We start from the raw sequence: 17189 nt of genomic DNA on the forward strand, positions 1-17189 counted from the left end.
TCTATTATAGTGAGAACAGGAATTGCCCATTTCCCTACCATTGCTAAACTTGGTACAGGAAATTCATTAATTCTATGATTCTTATGTTTCCAAACAGGCTCTCAAAACAGTAAGTTTGTGCTGGGGTGGGGAATGGAGGGGGATGTAGTGAGTCATGGGTGTCCCTTATACTAAGGGACATTGGGTAAAGTGGAATCTTCCATTCACGTAACCATGAATCACTTCCTTAAGACTAGACTGACAGCTCTTTTGGCCCACCTCACATCCTACAGCCCCATGGAAATATGTTTTAGGCATCTTAAATTAAAGCTCAACATGAATTCTATCACCAAATTAAGCCTTAGTTATAAAATGGGATTTGGTATAACTGAAGTAATACTGTTATTCCAATAATATAGCTATTTTAAGGGTTATATAAGATTATGTGTACTTGTCGGGGATTTTACTACCATTTATAAAGGTGTTTTCTATGAGGAAATGGATTTGGAGTTAACACGCAATTCCGACCATTTTAGAAATGTTTATATCATTATCTGTAAATAATTTGGCTGTTTGTGTTTATATTCCAGTGACATGTTTGAATTCTCCTTGATGGCCAGCCCACTATGGTCCACACTGTCTACTGGGATTGCTGGCATGTGATTATGATTTGGCCAGGTGACATACATAGACATATACAGAGAGAACAAAGAAAGCTATTAATATTTTGTCCCCAGCTCCAATGGAAAACTAATGAGCTAAGATGGTGCTATGGAGAACTCCATTACCTATGTTTGGACAGCCAGATGCCCCAGAATCAAGGCAGCTAAAACCCTGCTCTTCTTGTTCTATCCAAAAGTCAAATCTTGAATTGCATCGATCAGACCAGAAGAAAGGCCACACCCACCAGCAATAAGCTTGCTACAGAGTGAGGTGTTCTGGGACTCCCCACTCAAAATCTTTCTCAGGTAGGAGGACAGCCCCTGAAGGAGGTGTTTCTTTAGAGGCTAAAGAAAGCTCACCTCCCTCTACCAGAGCACTGTGACTTTTTAACCACTTTAAACTTCCACCCCTAGGACTATGGCCCTGAACAAAGTTCTGGAATCTGACTAACACGCAGCAGCAGTCCTCCGGCAGGAGAGAGGGAGGGAGAAGGGAGGGGGTCAGACCCACAGGAACTGAGCTTCCCTCCCACAGAGGTGTCACCTTGCTTTCCTTATTTCTCTTGTTAATGCAAATGGCTTCACAGCCAGGCCTTGGGTTCTCTTCAGTGATCCTGCCATTCCTCTTCCAGGGAGAGAAAAATTGATGTTATCAGAAAAGGCTTGCTTACGCCTCCAGGGCATGACTCCCAATACTTACTACTGCTGCTATCCGCCAGGAATCAATGAGGCCAGGGATCAATGAGATCTGAATTATGTGCCTCAAGGCCCATATGAAGGGTATTAGGGCCAAAGCTTTTCTTTTATGAAAAGATCGCCCCAGAAAGTGTATGGGGTGGTGGAGCTCATCTGGACAGGATTTGAGTAATCCCAAATTCCTGGGTTGTTTTCATATTAATTGTATCTCATTATTATGAAAGCTGTCCACAGTTCAAAATTTGGGTGAACTGATTTGTGTGGTTTGACTAATAACATCAGACATCTGTACAAACACAGAACACAAAAAAACTGTGCTACAATTTTGCTGAACTCCTTTGTAGAGTGAGTCTGCTTATGGGGACCATGCCTATGAACATGGCTCTCTCCTTGGTCCTTAAAAAGTATGCAACTCAGTATTCTCCCTTGATTCAGATTCAAAGCTCACCACAGGCTTGCCGGCACTTCAAAGCTCACCACTCACCCAGCCTTGGTGCTAGATCTCATTGTTCTAATAATTAATGATGAACATGTACTATACATCAAGCATGGCTCCAAGTATACATGTGCTAACTCATTTAAAACTCACAGAAAACCTGTGAAGGAGAGATTATCAATCTCCATTTGATTGAGGAGTCCAGAGAGATTAAGACAGTTGCCCAAGGTCACATAGCTAGCCAAGGTCTAGAGCTGGGATATAAACCCAGGCAGCCTGACTCAAGACTGTCTAGAAGATGAGTAAGTTAATGCCAAAGTAAGGATTTTCTTCCCTATCATTTAAATATACTATCTGTAAGAATCTCAATCATTTTGAAAACATCCTTTTAGCTTGGTACAAAGGATATTATTGTAACTTTGAAAACACAGTTCCCTTTGGATAACTTATACACTTGTACATTATCCCATGATTCTCCCTTATAAGCTACAGAGAGGGCACTTACACCTCTGGATTCCTCCTTCATATGCACTGGTCCTCTGGCCAGCATGGCCACATTTGGGGTCTGTCTTATCCCTGAAAACTAGCATGCTTTCTTCAAATTTCCATGACCCTACTCCCGAAAAAGTCTTACCTCCTTTATGCTACAACTAAAAGCTTTTACATACTTCTATTATACATATTATATTATAATATAAATAATATATATTATAAAATACTATGACTATTTTTATTTGTGTCTGTTTCTCCTATGAGAATGTACACTACATAAGAGCTAGTCTTGTGCATGGGTATCTAAGTGCCAATGGTTAACAATGGTTGGAGTTAATAATAAGGTATCTAGAAAAAACACATATTTTTAGATAACAACCCACTTTCATATTACCCATGAATCAAAGAAGAAATCACAAGAATTGAAGTATTTTAAAGGTATGATAATGGACACACAACATATCAGAATGTGTAGAATATAGCTAAAGCTGCTTTTAATGAAATTTATACCTTTAAGTGCTTATATTAGAAAAGAAGAATGGTTTAGAGTCAATGATCTACTTTTTCTACCTTAAGAACTTAAGAAGTTTGGGGGCTTCCCTGGTGGCACAGTGGTTGAGAGTCCGCCTGCCGATGCAGGGGACACGGGTTCGAGCCCTGGTCTGGGAGGATCCCACATGCCGCAGAGCAGCTGGGCCCATGAGCCACAATTACTGAGCCTGCGCATCTGGAGCCTGTGCTCCGCAACAAGAGAGGCTGCGATAGTGAGAGGCCCGCGCACCGCGATGAAGAGTGGCCCCCGCTTGCCGCAACTGGAGAAAGCCCTCGCGCAGAAACGAAGACCCAACACAGCCATAAATAAATAATAAACAAATACTTTAAAAAAAAAAAAAAAGAACTTAAGAAGTTAGAACAAATTGAGCAAATTAAACCCAAAGTAGAAGTAGGGAAATAATAAAGATAAGATTAGAAATCAATGAAATACAAACAGAATTTAAGAAGACAAAATTTCTTCTTTGGAAAGATTAATAATATTCATAGTTAGTAGGAAAGACCTTAACTGACTTAACACACAAAGAGTCTTTTCAAAACTTTTCAGATCCAATGTGTTATGTGATTCAGAATTTTTGATCTTAGAAGGTTTGGTCCTGTAAATATTGTATATTATATAATATCTTCAATGAGGTCTGGGTAGCACCCTATAATCAAACACATTAATATTTCCTAGTGAAATGCATAGATATTCACTTTTAGAAAGATAAATATTATAAATAGCCTCATCACAATTCAGGTCAGGTTTTGTTGGCAAAAATTCCAAAACAAATTGGATTTTAGAGCTTTTTCTTTTAATTTCTGAATTGTAGCATTGCTATTGTGGATTTGTATTAAATTGATTACTCCTTTTTACAGATAGGTCTTTGATGTCCTTGAACATATGAGAGTGCCCCATTACTAAGTCTTAAGGGATGACTTTCTTAGCTAAGATCAAAGGATGAATTTTTTCCTCCTACAGTTGCCATGAGGCTAGAGGATCAGGATATTTAGTAAATCCAATGACCTTTATAGTGACCTTTGCCTACATTTGAAAAAAAGACATTAGACTTCCAGGTAACTGGGTTCTTCTTCACCACTGAGGACAGAAATTTCAGAGAAAGAATATTCTCCCCCAACATGTAATTTTATAGTAAAATAACAAAAATCATCAAATTTCTAAACACACAACAAAACAGAACAGAAAGTATCCTTGGAATTTTATACAACCAGCATTTGTATTTTCCATTTTAAAATTCCATTTTTGTCAGGCAAATTCCACGTGAAATATACTTTAAGTCAACAATGAAAAAAGTTTATAAATCATACATCTAAAAGTAATTTCATGCCTTATTTAAAATAATCTTAGCAGAAAATTTATTACCCCAATTAAACATTATCTCTAGCTATAGGGAAATCCAATTGTACAAACCTAATATTTAATTCTCAGGAAGATCATAACAGGAAGAATAGCAACAGAACAGCGTTAATAGTAATGATTGTAGAAATTTCCTTTAAAGCCCATGCAATACTCCTACAGATGCTAATCGGAGCCATGCATGCATTAAGTCAGATACGTGTACTTACTATTACTGCTACTGCTGTCATTCCTAAGGGAACTGGCTGCAACAGGGGGTAACATAAATGGTTTTGTGACACTGACTCTGGAATCTAAATAGAAAGCAATAATGTGTCAGTGTTGCATGGTGATTTACATAAATTACAGAGTCCTCAAAAGGTGAAGTGCAATATCAGAGTACTTTCCAGGTCTGCTTCCCAAATCTAGATTATTCAGATTTGAGAAGCGGACATTAAGAAGACTGGAGGTGAAGAATAATATAATTGTACATTACTAGCAAATATCAGATAAAAATATGACTATCTCATATATTGTTTACTCATGCACAGTAAGTGTTGTTTTGGCTTGAACACCAACAAATCTACAACTGTTTGTTTCTTTCATGCCACTGATATTTGCTTTTATATTAGACATACACACATCTTTCCCTAGCTACACATATATTTGAGTCAAAGGTAGATTCTTACCTATACATACAAGATTCAAACTTGCTTTTTATACTTATATTAGAAATGCTTATATGTCTTACCTTTTTCAGGACTTGATGTTGAAGACATCACACATTCACTAGTTTTAGAAGCCACCATCTTCAAGTCCTTGAAGGCATCGATGGATTTATTAAAAATTCCAAAGAATTTTTCAGGAGTAAACAGCCTAGGTTCTGGGCTCTTAGATGATTTTTTTACATTCTAGAAGAAGAAAAAAAATAGGATTATATTTTTCAAATAGTCTATAGATTTAACTGATGTCAAGGAAATAATAGACTATAAATGTGTCCTTGAAAGATTCAAGTGAAACGGACACTTTTAGACAACTGTTTTAACACATATAATTCAAATTGGTACTGCAGGGTAAATGATCCCATCCAGTTCAGTCTGGGGCTCAACTCCGGATAAAAGGAAGAGGGTGGTGGTGAGGGTGAGAAAGGTGAATACAACATCATAACAATGAAATAATCCTAACAACAAATTACAGACACTGTTCTTTAGAGATGCTCATTAAAATTATTACTCCTCATTAAAAAAAAATACCCCTCCATAATACATGCTCCAAATAGCCAATAATTTAAAAGTCTGACGATAATAAGTACTGGCGAGGACATGGAACAGAGAGGTCTCTTATAAATCACTGGAATGACATAAATTGGCACATTTGATATTGTCTAGTAAAGTTGGACATGTGCCCATCCTGTGACCCAGAAATTCCACTTCTAGGTAAATACTCTGAGGAAGCTCTTGCACAACTGCACCAAGAGGCATATAAGAAAGTTCTTCCCAGCAGTGTTTATAAACCCTTACACCAATAAACAGGAGAGTGGTTTAATAAACAGTGGTATATTGAATCAATGGAATGCTCTATAAACAGTAAAAAAAAAAAAAAAAAATTAACTACAGTTTTATGCATCAATGTGAATATATCTTATAAAAATAACGCAGAGTGAAAGAAGCAAGTCTCAAAAGAATAAAAAGAGTACGATTTTCTATAAAATCCTCCAAACAAGTCAAAGCTCTATTTTAGGAATTCATAAATACATGATTATCTATAAATAAAAGCAGGTAATAATGAGTTAACACCTATGTAGCACTTACTATGTACTACTCTATGATTAGTAAATGGACATTCTCTGGTATTTGGAATGCTCTTCCAGACATTGCCATTTACTGACCACCTAACTCATCTTTCAGGCCCCAGTGCGTATGTTATTTCCTTCATGATACCGCATCTGATATACCCTACTTTTTGTGACCTCTACTTCTTATCAGTGCCATTAGCACACTATTTGTACTGATATGATTGATATAAAAAGAGATGTTAACTCTCTAAGAGATGTGTTCATCTTAAAAAAATTTTTAATTAAAAACTTATAAATTAGAAATCTCACAAATATGCCCCCATCCCTGCCATGACCAATCAGCACAGGTTTTAGAGAAGAGTAATAAAAAGCAATCCCAATGAATACAAAGTTACCTCAAATGAGTGTTCTTCCATGCACTCCACAAGGTCATCGACTATTTTCACAAGTTTGTCTATGATAGAGTAATTACTCAAGCCTTCAGAAATATTTGAAAACTTGTCCAGAAGATCAGTCAAGCTGACTGACAATTGTTCCACCATCTCGCTTATCCAACAATGACTAGGCTGTAAGAAATTGAAAGAAAAGAAGATAAAGCACCTATTTTAAGTACAGTAACCTTGGCTTACCCTTCAAAGCCATCAATGTTTCAGTCATGGACTCCTGGACAAAGGATTTCCTTATATCAACACAGGTTAGTTCTTATGTTTTATTTAACTCATACCTAACATCTGTTTCAAAATTTACAAATGCATAAAGATCAGAGGAAACTGTTGATGGTAAAGATTTTGTTCTTCCATGGAAGTAAAATTAAGACAAGAAGAGCCAAGACAGAGCCTTTGACAAGGTTCAGATACTAATGGAATTTAATTCTATTGAAAGATATTTATTTCCTACTTACTGTATTCTAAAAAGAACTTCAGGCCCAGAGGAAACTACAAAAAAATTATTGTGGGAGAGAGTCCTAGTCTTCAAGGAACTTCCAGTCTTTTGGTGAATTGGAAAATGAATCAGTGGATTAATAATAACTTATTTTTCTAAAGACCTTGATAGATTTCAAGGCTTCTTCATAGATGAATTCCCATGCGTGTTTAAAAAATAAAAAGTAGCCCTGGCAGAATGTGGTCTGAGAGAGAAGCACGTTTGCCTTAGTGGCAGGACCAGCTACATAATTTGTGGGGCCAATGGCAAAATGGAAATGTATGTATTGTTCAAAAACATGTTCAAAAAAATGATTAAGAGTTTCAAGATGGCGACAGCAGAGCATGAAACCAAGCATGGAGCCCCCTGCCCACGAAGCCAGCCCTGCCCACTGGTTAGAAGCTCAAGCCTTGGAGTCAGGCATAACTGGGTTCAGTTCTGGCTGAGAGACTCCAGACAAGCTACATAAATTCTCTGAACCTCACTTTGCCTCTCTATAGAATGGGAATAATGGAAACAAGGTAGTTTTGAGGAGATGAGGTACATAATTTGAATGTAAGTTTCATGAAGGCAGTATTTTTATAAAACCTTGTTCTCTACAGTGTCTCCTGGGGCCTAGAACAGTGTCTGTCATATGGGAGTTGCTCAGAAACTACTCGCTGAACTGATGTAGGTGTGATTAAAAAATGAATGAGAGGGGCTTACCTGATGGCGCAGTGGTTAAGAATCCGCCTGCCAATGCAGGGGACACGGACCTGGTGGTGCAGTGGTTAAGAATTCGCCTGCCAATGCAGGGGACACGGGTTTGAGCCCTGGTCCGGGAAGATCCCACCGGCCGCGGAACAACTAAGCCCGTGAGCCACAACTACTGAGCCTGTGCTCTAGAGCCCGTGAGCCACAACTACTGAGCTTGTGTGCCACAACTACTGAAGCCCACGTGCCTAGAGCCTGTGCTCTGCAAGAAGAGAAGCCACCGCAATGAGAAGCCCACACAATGAAGCGTGGCCGCCACTCACGGCAACTAGAGAACGCCTGCGCACAGCAACGAAGACCCAAAGCGGCCAAAAATAAAAAATAAATTAAAAAATAAAAATGAATGAGAAAAAATACTCCATCACAGGGGTCCATGTTTTTCTGGAAAGGGCTATATGGTAAATATTTTAGGCTTTCTATGCCAAGAGGCAAAAATCAAGGATATTGTGTAGGTCCATTTATACAAGAGAAAATAAATTTCCACAATTTTTTTTATTACAAAGTTTAACAGGTAATGATTATACTTGAATATAATTTCTTTTGCGTAATAATTGAATTTAGGGCTTCCCTGGTGGCGCGGTGGTTAAGAATCCGCCTGCCAATGCAGGGGACGTGGGTTCGAGCCCTGGTCCGGGAAGATCCCACATGCCGCGGAGCAACTAAGCCCGTGCACCACAACTACTGAGCCTGAGCTCTAGAGCCTGCGATCCACAACTACTGAAGCCTGCGTGCCTAGAGCCCGTGCTCTGCAACAAGAGAAGCCACCGCAATGAGAAGCCTGCGCACTGCAACAAAGAGTAGACCCCGCTCTCAGCAACTAGAGAAAACCCTTTCTGCATGCAGCAGCAAAGACCCAGTGCAGCCAAAAATTAAATAAATTTAAAAAAAATTGAATTTAATTTCTTTTGTAATACAGGTCTACTAGTAAGAAGAATGGAATGCTTTATTTTGGGTCAACATTTTGCTTGGGGTTAAAAGCCTTCTCTATCATCAAATAGACTGTAAATGTTTATCTGTAAAAAACAAACTCAGCTACCTGTCCATATAAAAGCAGGCAGCAGACTGGATCTGGCCTATAGGGTATAGTTTGCCAACCCCTGCTATAAATGGCTGTGGATCAGTAAAAGTTTAGATTATTAGGAAAAACTTCTTAGTATGTTAGAATGGATTATAATTTTTTTTAATTAATGTGACATCACTTAAAATATAATAATTGGTCATAAATTCACATACTTGGTATATTGTAACGTTATCTTCTCTCTCATAAAGATCTTTTAAGTAAAGGTCCTGATTTATTTTTTTAACCCTGTTAAAATGTTATAGTGAGAAAAATAAGATAATTATTGGCAAAGATAAAATGGTCTTGGCTTGTTAAGATCCTAAATAATTTAAAATGACTCCTATTGTAATGAAAATGTTGTAATCAGAGAGAGTAACTGATGCCATGTAAAACGAATAAAACCACCAAACTTTATTTCTTTACCTACCAGCAGAATATCTCTGTGGGGGAAGGTCAAGTAATTTATGTATTCTAAATTATACAAGGGGGCCATTTTATATTTATTTAACAGAACAGTTTTAATTAATATGATTCAGCTGAAAGGGAAACTGTCTTATCTACAGATAGGTAAGCTGCAATTTCTGGAAGCATTAAATGCCATTCAAAACTTTTAGGGAGTGTTGGCTCTGGCTTCAGATAAGTAGAATAAACAAACCCCTAAATGGGAATTAGTTCAATTAGGCCATTTCATTTGACTCATCAACCAAGTTCTCAAAGACTGTGTTTCCAAAACATGTTGAGAATGAACTCTTTGTTTTGTAAAATTAATGCTTATCTCAAGCATATGCAAGTTCATATTTGCATCCTTAACAAGTCTCTTTACAAGCTGTCAGTCTCTCTTTTGGGGCTGACTGCTCTCCAAGTTTCCCTCTGTTTAGACAGTGATAATTCCTTTTAGATAGTCAGCCCTATCAGCAAGGCACAGATTTCCTAGGATATAGGAAACAGCACATTCTGTAAATACTGCCTTAATAGTACTTATTGGGTAGAACAGCCTTCACCAATTCGTTCATTCCGTTGAAATTGTGCAAATTTTTCCACAGCAAGCAGATCTCATGTATTAATCTTTTCAAACTCTGTCCTTGCTCCACTTTGTGAATAAGCTTGCCTGTCCTTCTCTCAGATCCTCTGACGTGTAGGAACCAAAATCAAATTCCCTTGTTCTGAACTAAGGTACTCCTTTTGTTTCTGTGGTCTTTGCCTTAAATGAACAGGTTGGTTTTTGTTGTTGTTGTTGTTTCTTTTTGGTTTTGTTTGTTTTTTGTTGCTTATTTTGTGGTTAAAGCAGAAAAGAGTTTGTTTATGTTTCTTATTTTTAACTGGGAACTCTGGGGTGCTTACTGCCACTTCTGTTTGTCTCTATTTTCAAATGAACTCTATGTTTACATTCCATATTCAAGTTCTTATTTAACTGTGACTACTTGCCCCATGGCCACCCACCCTTGTTTTCACATACCTAATCAACAGTCCAAGCAATCAACTTTTCCCAGTAACATTTTCAACCCTAAACCTCTAATTTCTTAGTTAAATCCTGGAAATCCCACAGTCTAATCCTAGCCCAATATCTGCCCTTTTAGAGTTATGAAAAATTCGTTGATATTTGACATAAACTTCTGGACTACACTGCTGAGAAATATATTCCTAAACGTCTTTAACTGTATTTCATTCATTATTCATTCTTGGAAAAGACTAATCAATTCAAAGTTCGTTCTTTTCACTAAATTTGTTTAAACAGTTATAATTTAGCTTTTAAAGATTATTGGATTTATTAAAGATAAAACTGAGGTAAACAATATTAAATATTAGCCAGTTTTAACTTGTCTGCCTGCAAGAAAGGAAACCAGTTTTGACAAGAATATCAGGCAGTTTCGCATTTTCTTTTTAATTAAATATAGTCAATGATTTGCAGGGAGAACAAAACTCAGTGAACTAAATATTTCATTTGTGAGATGATAGGAAGTCACTCTGTTTTTCACCTCTTCCAAGATTATGATTAGGAAATAGATAATTAAAAGTTTGAGGGTCACAAATTTAATTTTTTCCTTCACCTTAATAACAGGCATTATTGTCGCTCTTTATCTTTCAGAGACCATTTTAAACAAATCGTTTTATATAAATATTAACTCACAACATGTATCAGAAGAATGTAAGATATACATAACGTTCTTTATTTCACTAGAAGAATGTGAAGCATTAATAAAGTTGATAAAGTCACACAGGATGTCAAAGAGGTGATGTAAGGAGTACCTTTCAAATTCCTGAAGTACACATAATTTAATGTTTTATTCACCTATATACATACAAAAAGAAATATAGTTTTTGTTTTGAAAAACTCCAAACTCCTTAACTCCATACTCTTAATTTCTTACCTTCTTTCTTGGTAGCCTCTGTCTTACATTTTCTGGGTCAATTATAGCAGCTCTATTTAGGACTACTGGAGCAACACATGCTTTCTATTCATCTTTGTATGTGTGTGTATATATAAATTATATATATATACACACATATATAACATGTATCATTCTAGAATGCTAACTGAATCAATGATATTGACTCAATGTCCTTGACCTGCTAGCATGCCACCACAGAAGATTTGGGTAAAAACTGTGAACTTCCTAAGGGATTTTAAAATACAATAAGCACCAAATTAATGATTTAACTAAACAATTAAAGATATAAAAACTACTACAATTGAAAGCATTCTAAACATAACCAGGAATATGACCGCTTCCAAAAACCAACAATGAAAATTTAAAATAGATGATATATGAATTTCATAAGATGTATGACATAATACCTCTGTGGACCCAGAACTGGTAAATTTGAGTCGCTGGCTGAAATAAAAACATCCTGGGGACTTGCTAAATCTGGCCTGCTTTCTCCTCTCCATCCCCTGCTTCATTTAAGAAACTGTTCTGGTTTAATAGTTGAAAACATTTGACACACTCTTCCACATCAGTCTTAGATGAAGAGAGAGTCTCTAAGAGCAGTCACCATAAGTCTTTTGGAATTAGAATCTGAAAGTGGACAAAACACACCCTAACATTTCTTCATGGATGCACTTGGCACTATTTTTCCATTTGGTAACTGTCTTAGATACGTGTCTGCTTCCTTAGTGGGCCTCAAGTAGTTGTCTGCACTGTGAGGGATTTCTCCACAAAGGAGCTGGGGTAAAATATCCATTAGAGACTCCGAGGGAGGAATGGCCTGGCTCATAAACTATGCGGCTTCTGAGGAATATTCACAGTGAGTCTTCACCCCATCTTCTAATCCAACCAATCTAATTACCAGCATTACCACCCAGTTTGGTTGCTTTTGTTTTGTTTTCTTTAATGAGTGTCAACCCTCAATTTTGCCAGAATTAGAGGTATGGATGCCCAGGGCACAGAAGCATTCCTTTCTTTCCTCTTGTGCTTCTAGCATTTACCTCCTGGCTGGGCAGACAAAAGAATCTAGAGCCATGCCACTGGAATCACAACGGTTTAGATCTGGAAGAAATGCTGAAGACCATCTGGTCCAGTCCCACCAATTTCATAAATGAGAAAACCAAGGCCTAAAGCAGTGAAGTGGCTTGCCAAGATTACACAACAAACTTAGAACAAATATTAGAAACCAAGACTCCCAAGCACTCGTCTAGTTCTTTTATCAGTGAATACAGTCAAAGCACATACAGCTGCAGTATTTTCTGCTGGGTTCTCCATGACTCATGTGGTCTCACATCTGGACGAGGCACACTGGTCCTTAACCTCAATTAAGAGATTTCTTAAGAATTGGAAATGGCTCTGTCTCATTTCAATGAATCCTGAGTTATACTACGGAAAGCAAATTTCTCCCAGCAATCGTTGCAACCAAAGAGCAAATGCTAATCGCCTTTAGCGAACTCTCTCTGGTTTTTACTCTTAGGGCTAGAAAGCTGACACTCTCTGCCACTCTCAAACATTCCATGGGCAGGCAGATTTAAAACATTCCTACAATAACACTTTGTAAAATATTGTGTGCTCACATTACTACTATAGAGTCTCCAAAATCTTAACTCCCTTTTAGAGGAGCTGGGTTTTGTCGTTATTTATTTTAGTCTTCTGTCTAAACAATTAATTTGGGTTTTCAGTGTTCACTGTAGACATCTAACTTTGCATTTTCTTGTTTGAATTAAAGTGATGTAGAAACCTCAATCTGATTAAGATGGTAATCAGTCAAAACACTATAAATATGTGATGTTTCCCGGGGCAGGCCTATAAATGGCCTCTGAACCAGACGCAAAATAGCACCACGAGGAAAGATCAGCATGGGGAGGTGAGGGCAGCAATGATGAACTAGAGGCTGTGTCTAATTCCAACTCCGTTAACACACTTTGTGATTTTAGGCAAGTCACTTATTCAGAGCTTCAGTTTCTCTATAAAATACAGGGGTCTAATCTGTGCTGGCTGACAGGGGGCCCGTTAGCCACCTCCAGCTACTTATCACTCAAAATGTGGCCAGTGTGACTGAGGAACTAAAATATTAGTTTTGCTTAACTAATTCAATCTGTTGAAAGTTAAAAAATCAATACTTGATTTGGTGACTGGAAAACTTTTAAGTATGTTTGGAAAAGCTTAGGTATGGGAATATACATTGTCAACTGTAAATTTTATAAAAAGCTAAATGAGTAAATATTTCTGATGAACATTTAATGTCTAACTGGAGTGTACTGTAGGTATGAAATACACAGTGGATTCTGAATAAATATAAAAAAATGAAAACTATCCCACTGATAATTTTATATTGATTGTAAGGTACAATGATAACATTTTGAATATATTGGACTAAATAAAATTTAATATACTTAATTTTTCCTGTTCCTTTTTATTTTTTAAAATGTAGCTACCGGACAATTTAACATTACATATGCGGCTTCTATCAGATAGTAATGGTCTAGATGTTCTGAAAGTATCTTAATATAATCAGTTATGTATTAAGATGGGCCCTGTAGTTTGAGAATACAAAAGAGCCACTTAAAAATCGTATTTAATGTTATATTTTATTCATTTACCTAACATTTTACACTTACTCCTTTGAAATAAATACTCTATTATATGAGAGATAGAAGTAGTTAAGTACAGTGTCTACTTGACTGACGTCTATTTCTATAGGGAGCACATCAAATCATAGGGGTGGATTCTGAGGGGTGGATCCACACTTACAAATAGTGAACTTGCCCTGCGGCCACAGCTGATTGAACAATAGTGCCCTCCTGAGCCAGATGGGTCAATCAGAAAGTCCCTCCCCAAAACTGGTAGTAATGATAGGAACTGAGAACGAGTCTCTGAGCAGTGTCAAAACTAATATGTAAATGTGGGAGCTCTGGGGCAGTGATATGCCCCCCAGGTGACTGGAACAGAGAAAAATTCTGCACAGCCAAAACAGAATGAGGCAGAGATGCAGAGATGGGGAAAGGAAAACCTGGTAGCTTTCCAGTCCTGGCTCCAGACCCTCCATGAGGCAGAGATGCAGAGAAGGGGAAAGGAAAACCTGGTAGCTTTCCAATCCTGGCTCCAGGCCCTTCATGAGGCCTGGCTGCATCCCTATCCTTGACTGGAATGCTATTCTCCAGTCTCCTTATAATAATGGGATTTTTTGTTTTGTTTTGTTTTGTTGGTAAAGCTTGAGTTCATTACTGTTAGTGAGAACCAAAGGAATATAAACAAATAAGATGGGCTCCTCGAGATTTGGAAATCACGCATTTTTTGCCAACAGTTAAATGTTTACTGGTAAGTAGTTTTTGAGTAGCTACTACCTTCTTAAATGGTAAGGAAATACAAAGGAGTAAAAGATTGGATCCCTAATCCTTAGATAAAATACAGCAAAAAGAGAAAATATAACAACAAAATAATTGTGATGACATAGGACAATCACTGTACGTATACTATATCTTGGGTTTTTCATATCTTAATTATTTCTCACAACAGTACTTTGAGACAAGTCCATAACGCATACGATTTTAAACAGCTAATGTAAGCAATATATGATCAAGTACCCCAAATGATTAGTTTCTGGACAAATTCTATAGAAATTCAGAGATAATAAACTAAAAGGTAAGATCTACAGAGCAGATACCACATCAGTGTTGCTGACTACTTGTCCCCCACAAGCACGAAGCAGATGCACAAAATAGGGGTGATGTCAATTTTTACTGGCCAAATGATACAGGGAAGAGAGCATGGTCTGGAACAGTAGGAAATGGTCTTATGAGAAAGAGGGATCTTAAGTTGACCTTGGAGGCGGATGACCACTAAGATGCTTTTAGCCCCAGGGTATTGTGTAATTCTGTGGTTAGAATTTGGATGAGAGGATGGGAGAAAAGAACATTCCTAGCAAAGGGAAGTAGTACTAGGCAGCCTTGGAATTGAGACTAAGCAAGGTGATTCTAGGAGGCAGGGATGCATCTGGCTGGAGGGGCGAGTTTGGGTTGGGGAAGAATGGGTATTAAGATGAGGTGGTTGAGGTGGGGCAAGATTAGGGAAGGTCAAGAACATCAGTTTCAGGAATTTGGCTTTCGGCCTTCAATCACCGAGAACAATCTTCAATCACCGAGAACAATAAGAAGGTTCTTGATTAAGGAAATGACTCAATAAAAGTAGCCTAACAGAAGGCTCACGGAAACCATGATTCCTCAAAATTGCATGATACAGCTCTTAGACCTAAGAGTTTTTACACAATGCACACATATCTAAAAGAAGGTAACAGTATGACATTGAGGTGCAGATAATGTGTGATGAGTTACAGTCATTTGCCTCATCATCAAAATCTTGTAGATTCTATTCAATTGGTGCCTCAGGGAAATTACAAGTGATTACATGTTAGGGCACTTTCCTCCTTCCTTCCTTCTTCATTTTCTTTCAGCAGATAATTTATTAAGTGCCTATCATATGTTGGACACTGAGGATAGAAGAGCAAAATTATACAATTCCTGCCCTCAGGAAGTTTACAGGTAAATGGAAGATTATCAACTAAATAATTCCACAAATAAACGAAAGCATTATTGCTCTGAAGAGTGCTATGAAAAGAGTTTCTAATAGGAAGATATGGCTTCCTCAAGGAGAGGGAAGGCTTCCTTAAAGAAGTGAAATTGAAAATGAAGGAGTCAGACAAATAACAAATGCTGGAGAGGGTGTGGAGAAAAGGGAACCCTCTTACACTCTTGGTGGGAGTGTAAGTTGGTGCAGCCTCTATGGAGAACAGCATGGAGCTTCCTCAGGAAACTAAAAATAGAGCTACCGTAGGATCCAGTAATCCCACTCCTGGGCATATACCTGGACAAAACTACAATTAAAAAAGATACCTGCACCCCTATGTTCAGAGCAGCACTATTCACAATAGCCAAGACATGGAAACAACCTAAATGTCCATCGACAGATGAATGGATAAAGAAGAAGTGGTACATATATACAATGGAGTATTACTCAGCCAGAAAAAGGAATGAAATAATGCCATTTGCAGCAACATAGATACAGCTAGAGATTATCATACTAAGTGATGTAAGTCAGAAAGAGAAAGACAAATACCATATGATATCCTTACATGTGGAATCTAACATATGGCACAAATGAACCTATCTACAAAACAGAATCAGACTCACAGACATAGAGATCAGACTTGTGGTTGCCAAGGGGGAGGGGGGGAGGGAATTTGGGGTTGGAAGATGCAAACTATTACATTTAGAACAGATAAACAATAATGTCCTACTGTATAGCACAGGGAACTATATCCAATCTCCTGGGATAAACCATAATGGAAAAGAATATGAAAAAAAGGAATGTCTATATGTGTATAACTGAGTCACTTTGCTGTACAGCAGAGATTGGCACAGCATTGTAAATCAACTATACTTCAATTAAAAAAGAAAAAAAAAAAGAAAACCATAGAAGGAAAAAAGAAAAAGAAAATGAAAGATTCAGGAGTTACCTAAACAAAAGGATTGACCAGCACTCTAGGTACAGAGAAAGGCATGCAGGAAAGGAACAGTGGCAGCAAGGAACACGTGAGGTTGAGGGACCGAACAAGAATTTGGAAAGGTGCCAGATCACGAGAGCCTTGGAGGCCTTGTTTAAGGAGCTCCTTTTCCTAAGAACAACCATTCAAAGCATATGAAGAGGAGGGGTAAAATGATCAGGTGTATTTGTTTTGTTTTGTTTTTTTAAAGAAGAATGACCCTGTCTTCTAAAGAAGAGTTGAAACCTCACATAATAAATCCTGGAATGGCGAGGGAGATGAGAAGAGCCCAGAGGGAGCAGACCAGGCAAAAGAAGGTGGGGAGAGTTGAGACAGTGAAAATCGTGCAGACGGGAGGAAGGGTGCTACAGAGGGAAGATGGCTGGGAGGCATATTGTTAGAATAACATTATGTATGGCCAATGGCTTATTTGTTTAACCTTGTCTTTAAAAGAATAATGATTAAAAACTGACATGACAGTAAAGACTGGTTCAGGTAAAAATTATCAATAGATGCTAAATCCACAAGAGAAATTTTGA

At 37.6% G+C, this 17189-nt stretch overlaps 1 protein-coding gene across 2 annotated transcripts in view; it reads right to left on the reverse strand.

Moving 5' to 3' along the window:
- Positions 1-17189, reverse strand: part of KITLG (KIT ligand) — an 86468-nt gene that overhangs the window by 15800 nt on the left and 53479 nt on the right. Inside the window, exons 4-6 of one of the 2 annotated variants that reach the window (XM_059936643.1) lie at positions 6344-6514; positions 4905-5064; positions 4384-4467 (exon numbers count right to left, since the gene is read on the reverse strand). In XM_059936643.1, coding sequence (XP_059792626.1) covers positions 4384-4467; positions 4905-5064; positions 6344-6514 — 415 coding nt within the window. The remainder of the gene's footprint in view (positions 1-4383; positions 4468-4904; positions 5065-6343; positions 6515-17189) is intronic. The other variant, XM_059936644.1, reaches the window with a different exon arrangement.

This window comes from Balaenoptera ricei, chromosome 10 (assembly GCF_028023285.1).
Source record: "Balaenoptera ricei isolate mBalRic1 chromosome 10, mBalRic1.hap2, whole genome shotgun sequence".
In the NCBI taxonomy this organism is placed as follows: Eukaryota; Metazoa; Chordata; class Mammalia; order Artiodactyla; family Balaenopteridae; genus Balaenoptera; species Balaenoptera ricei.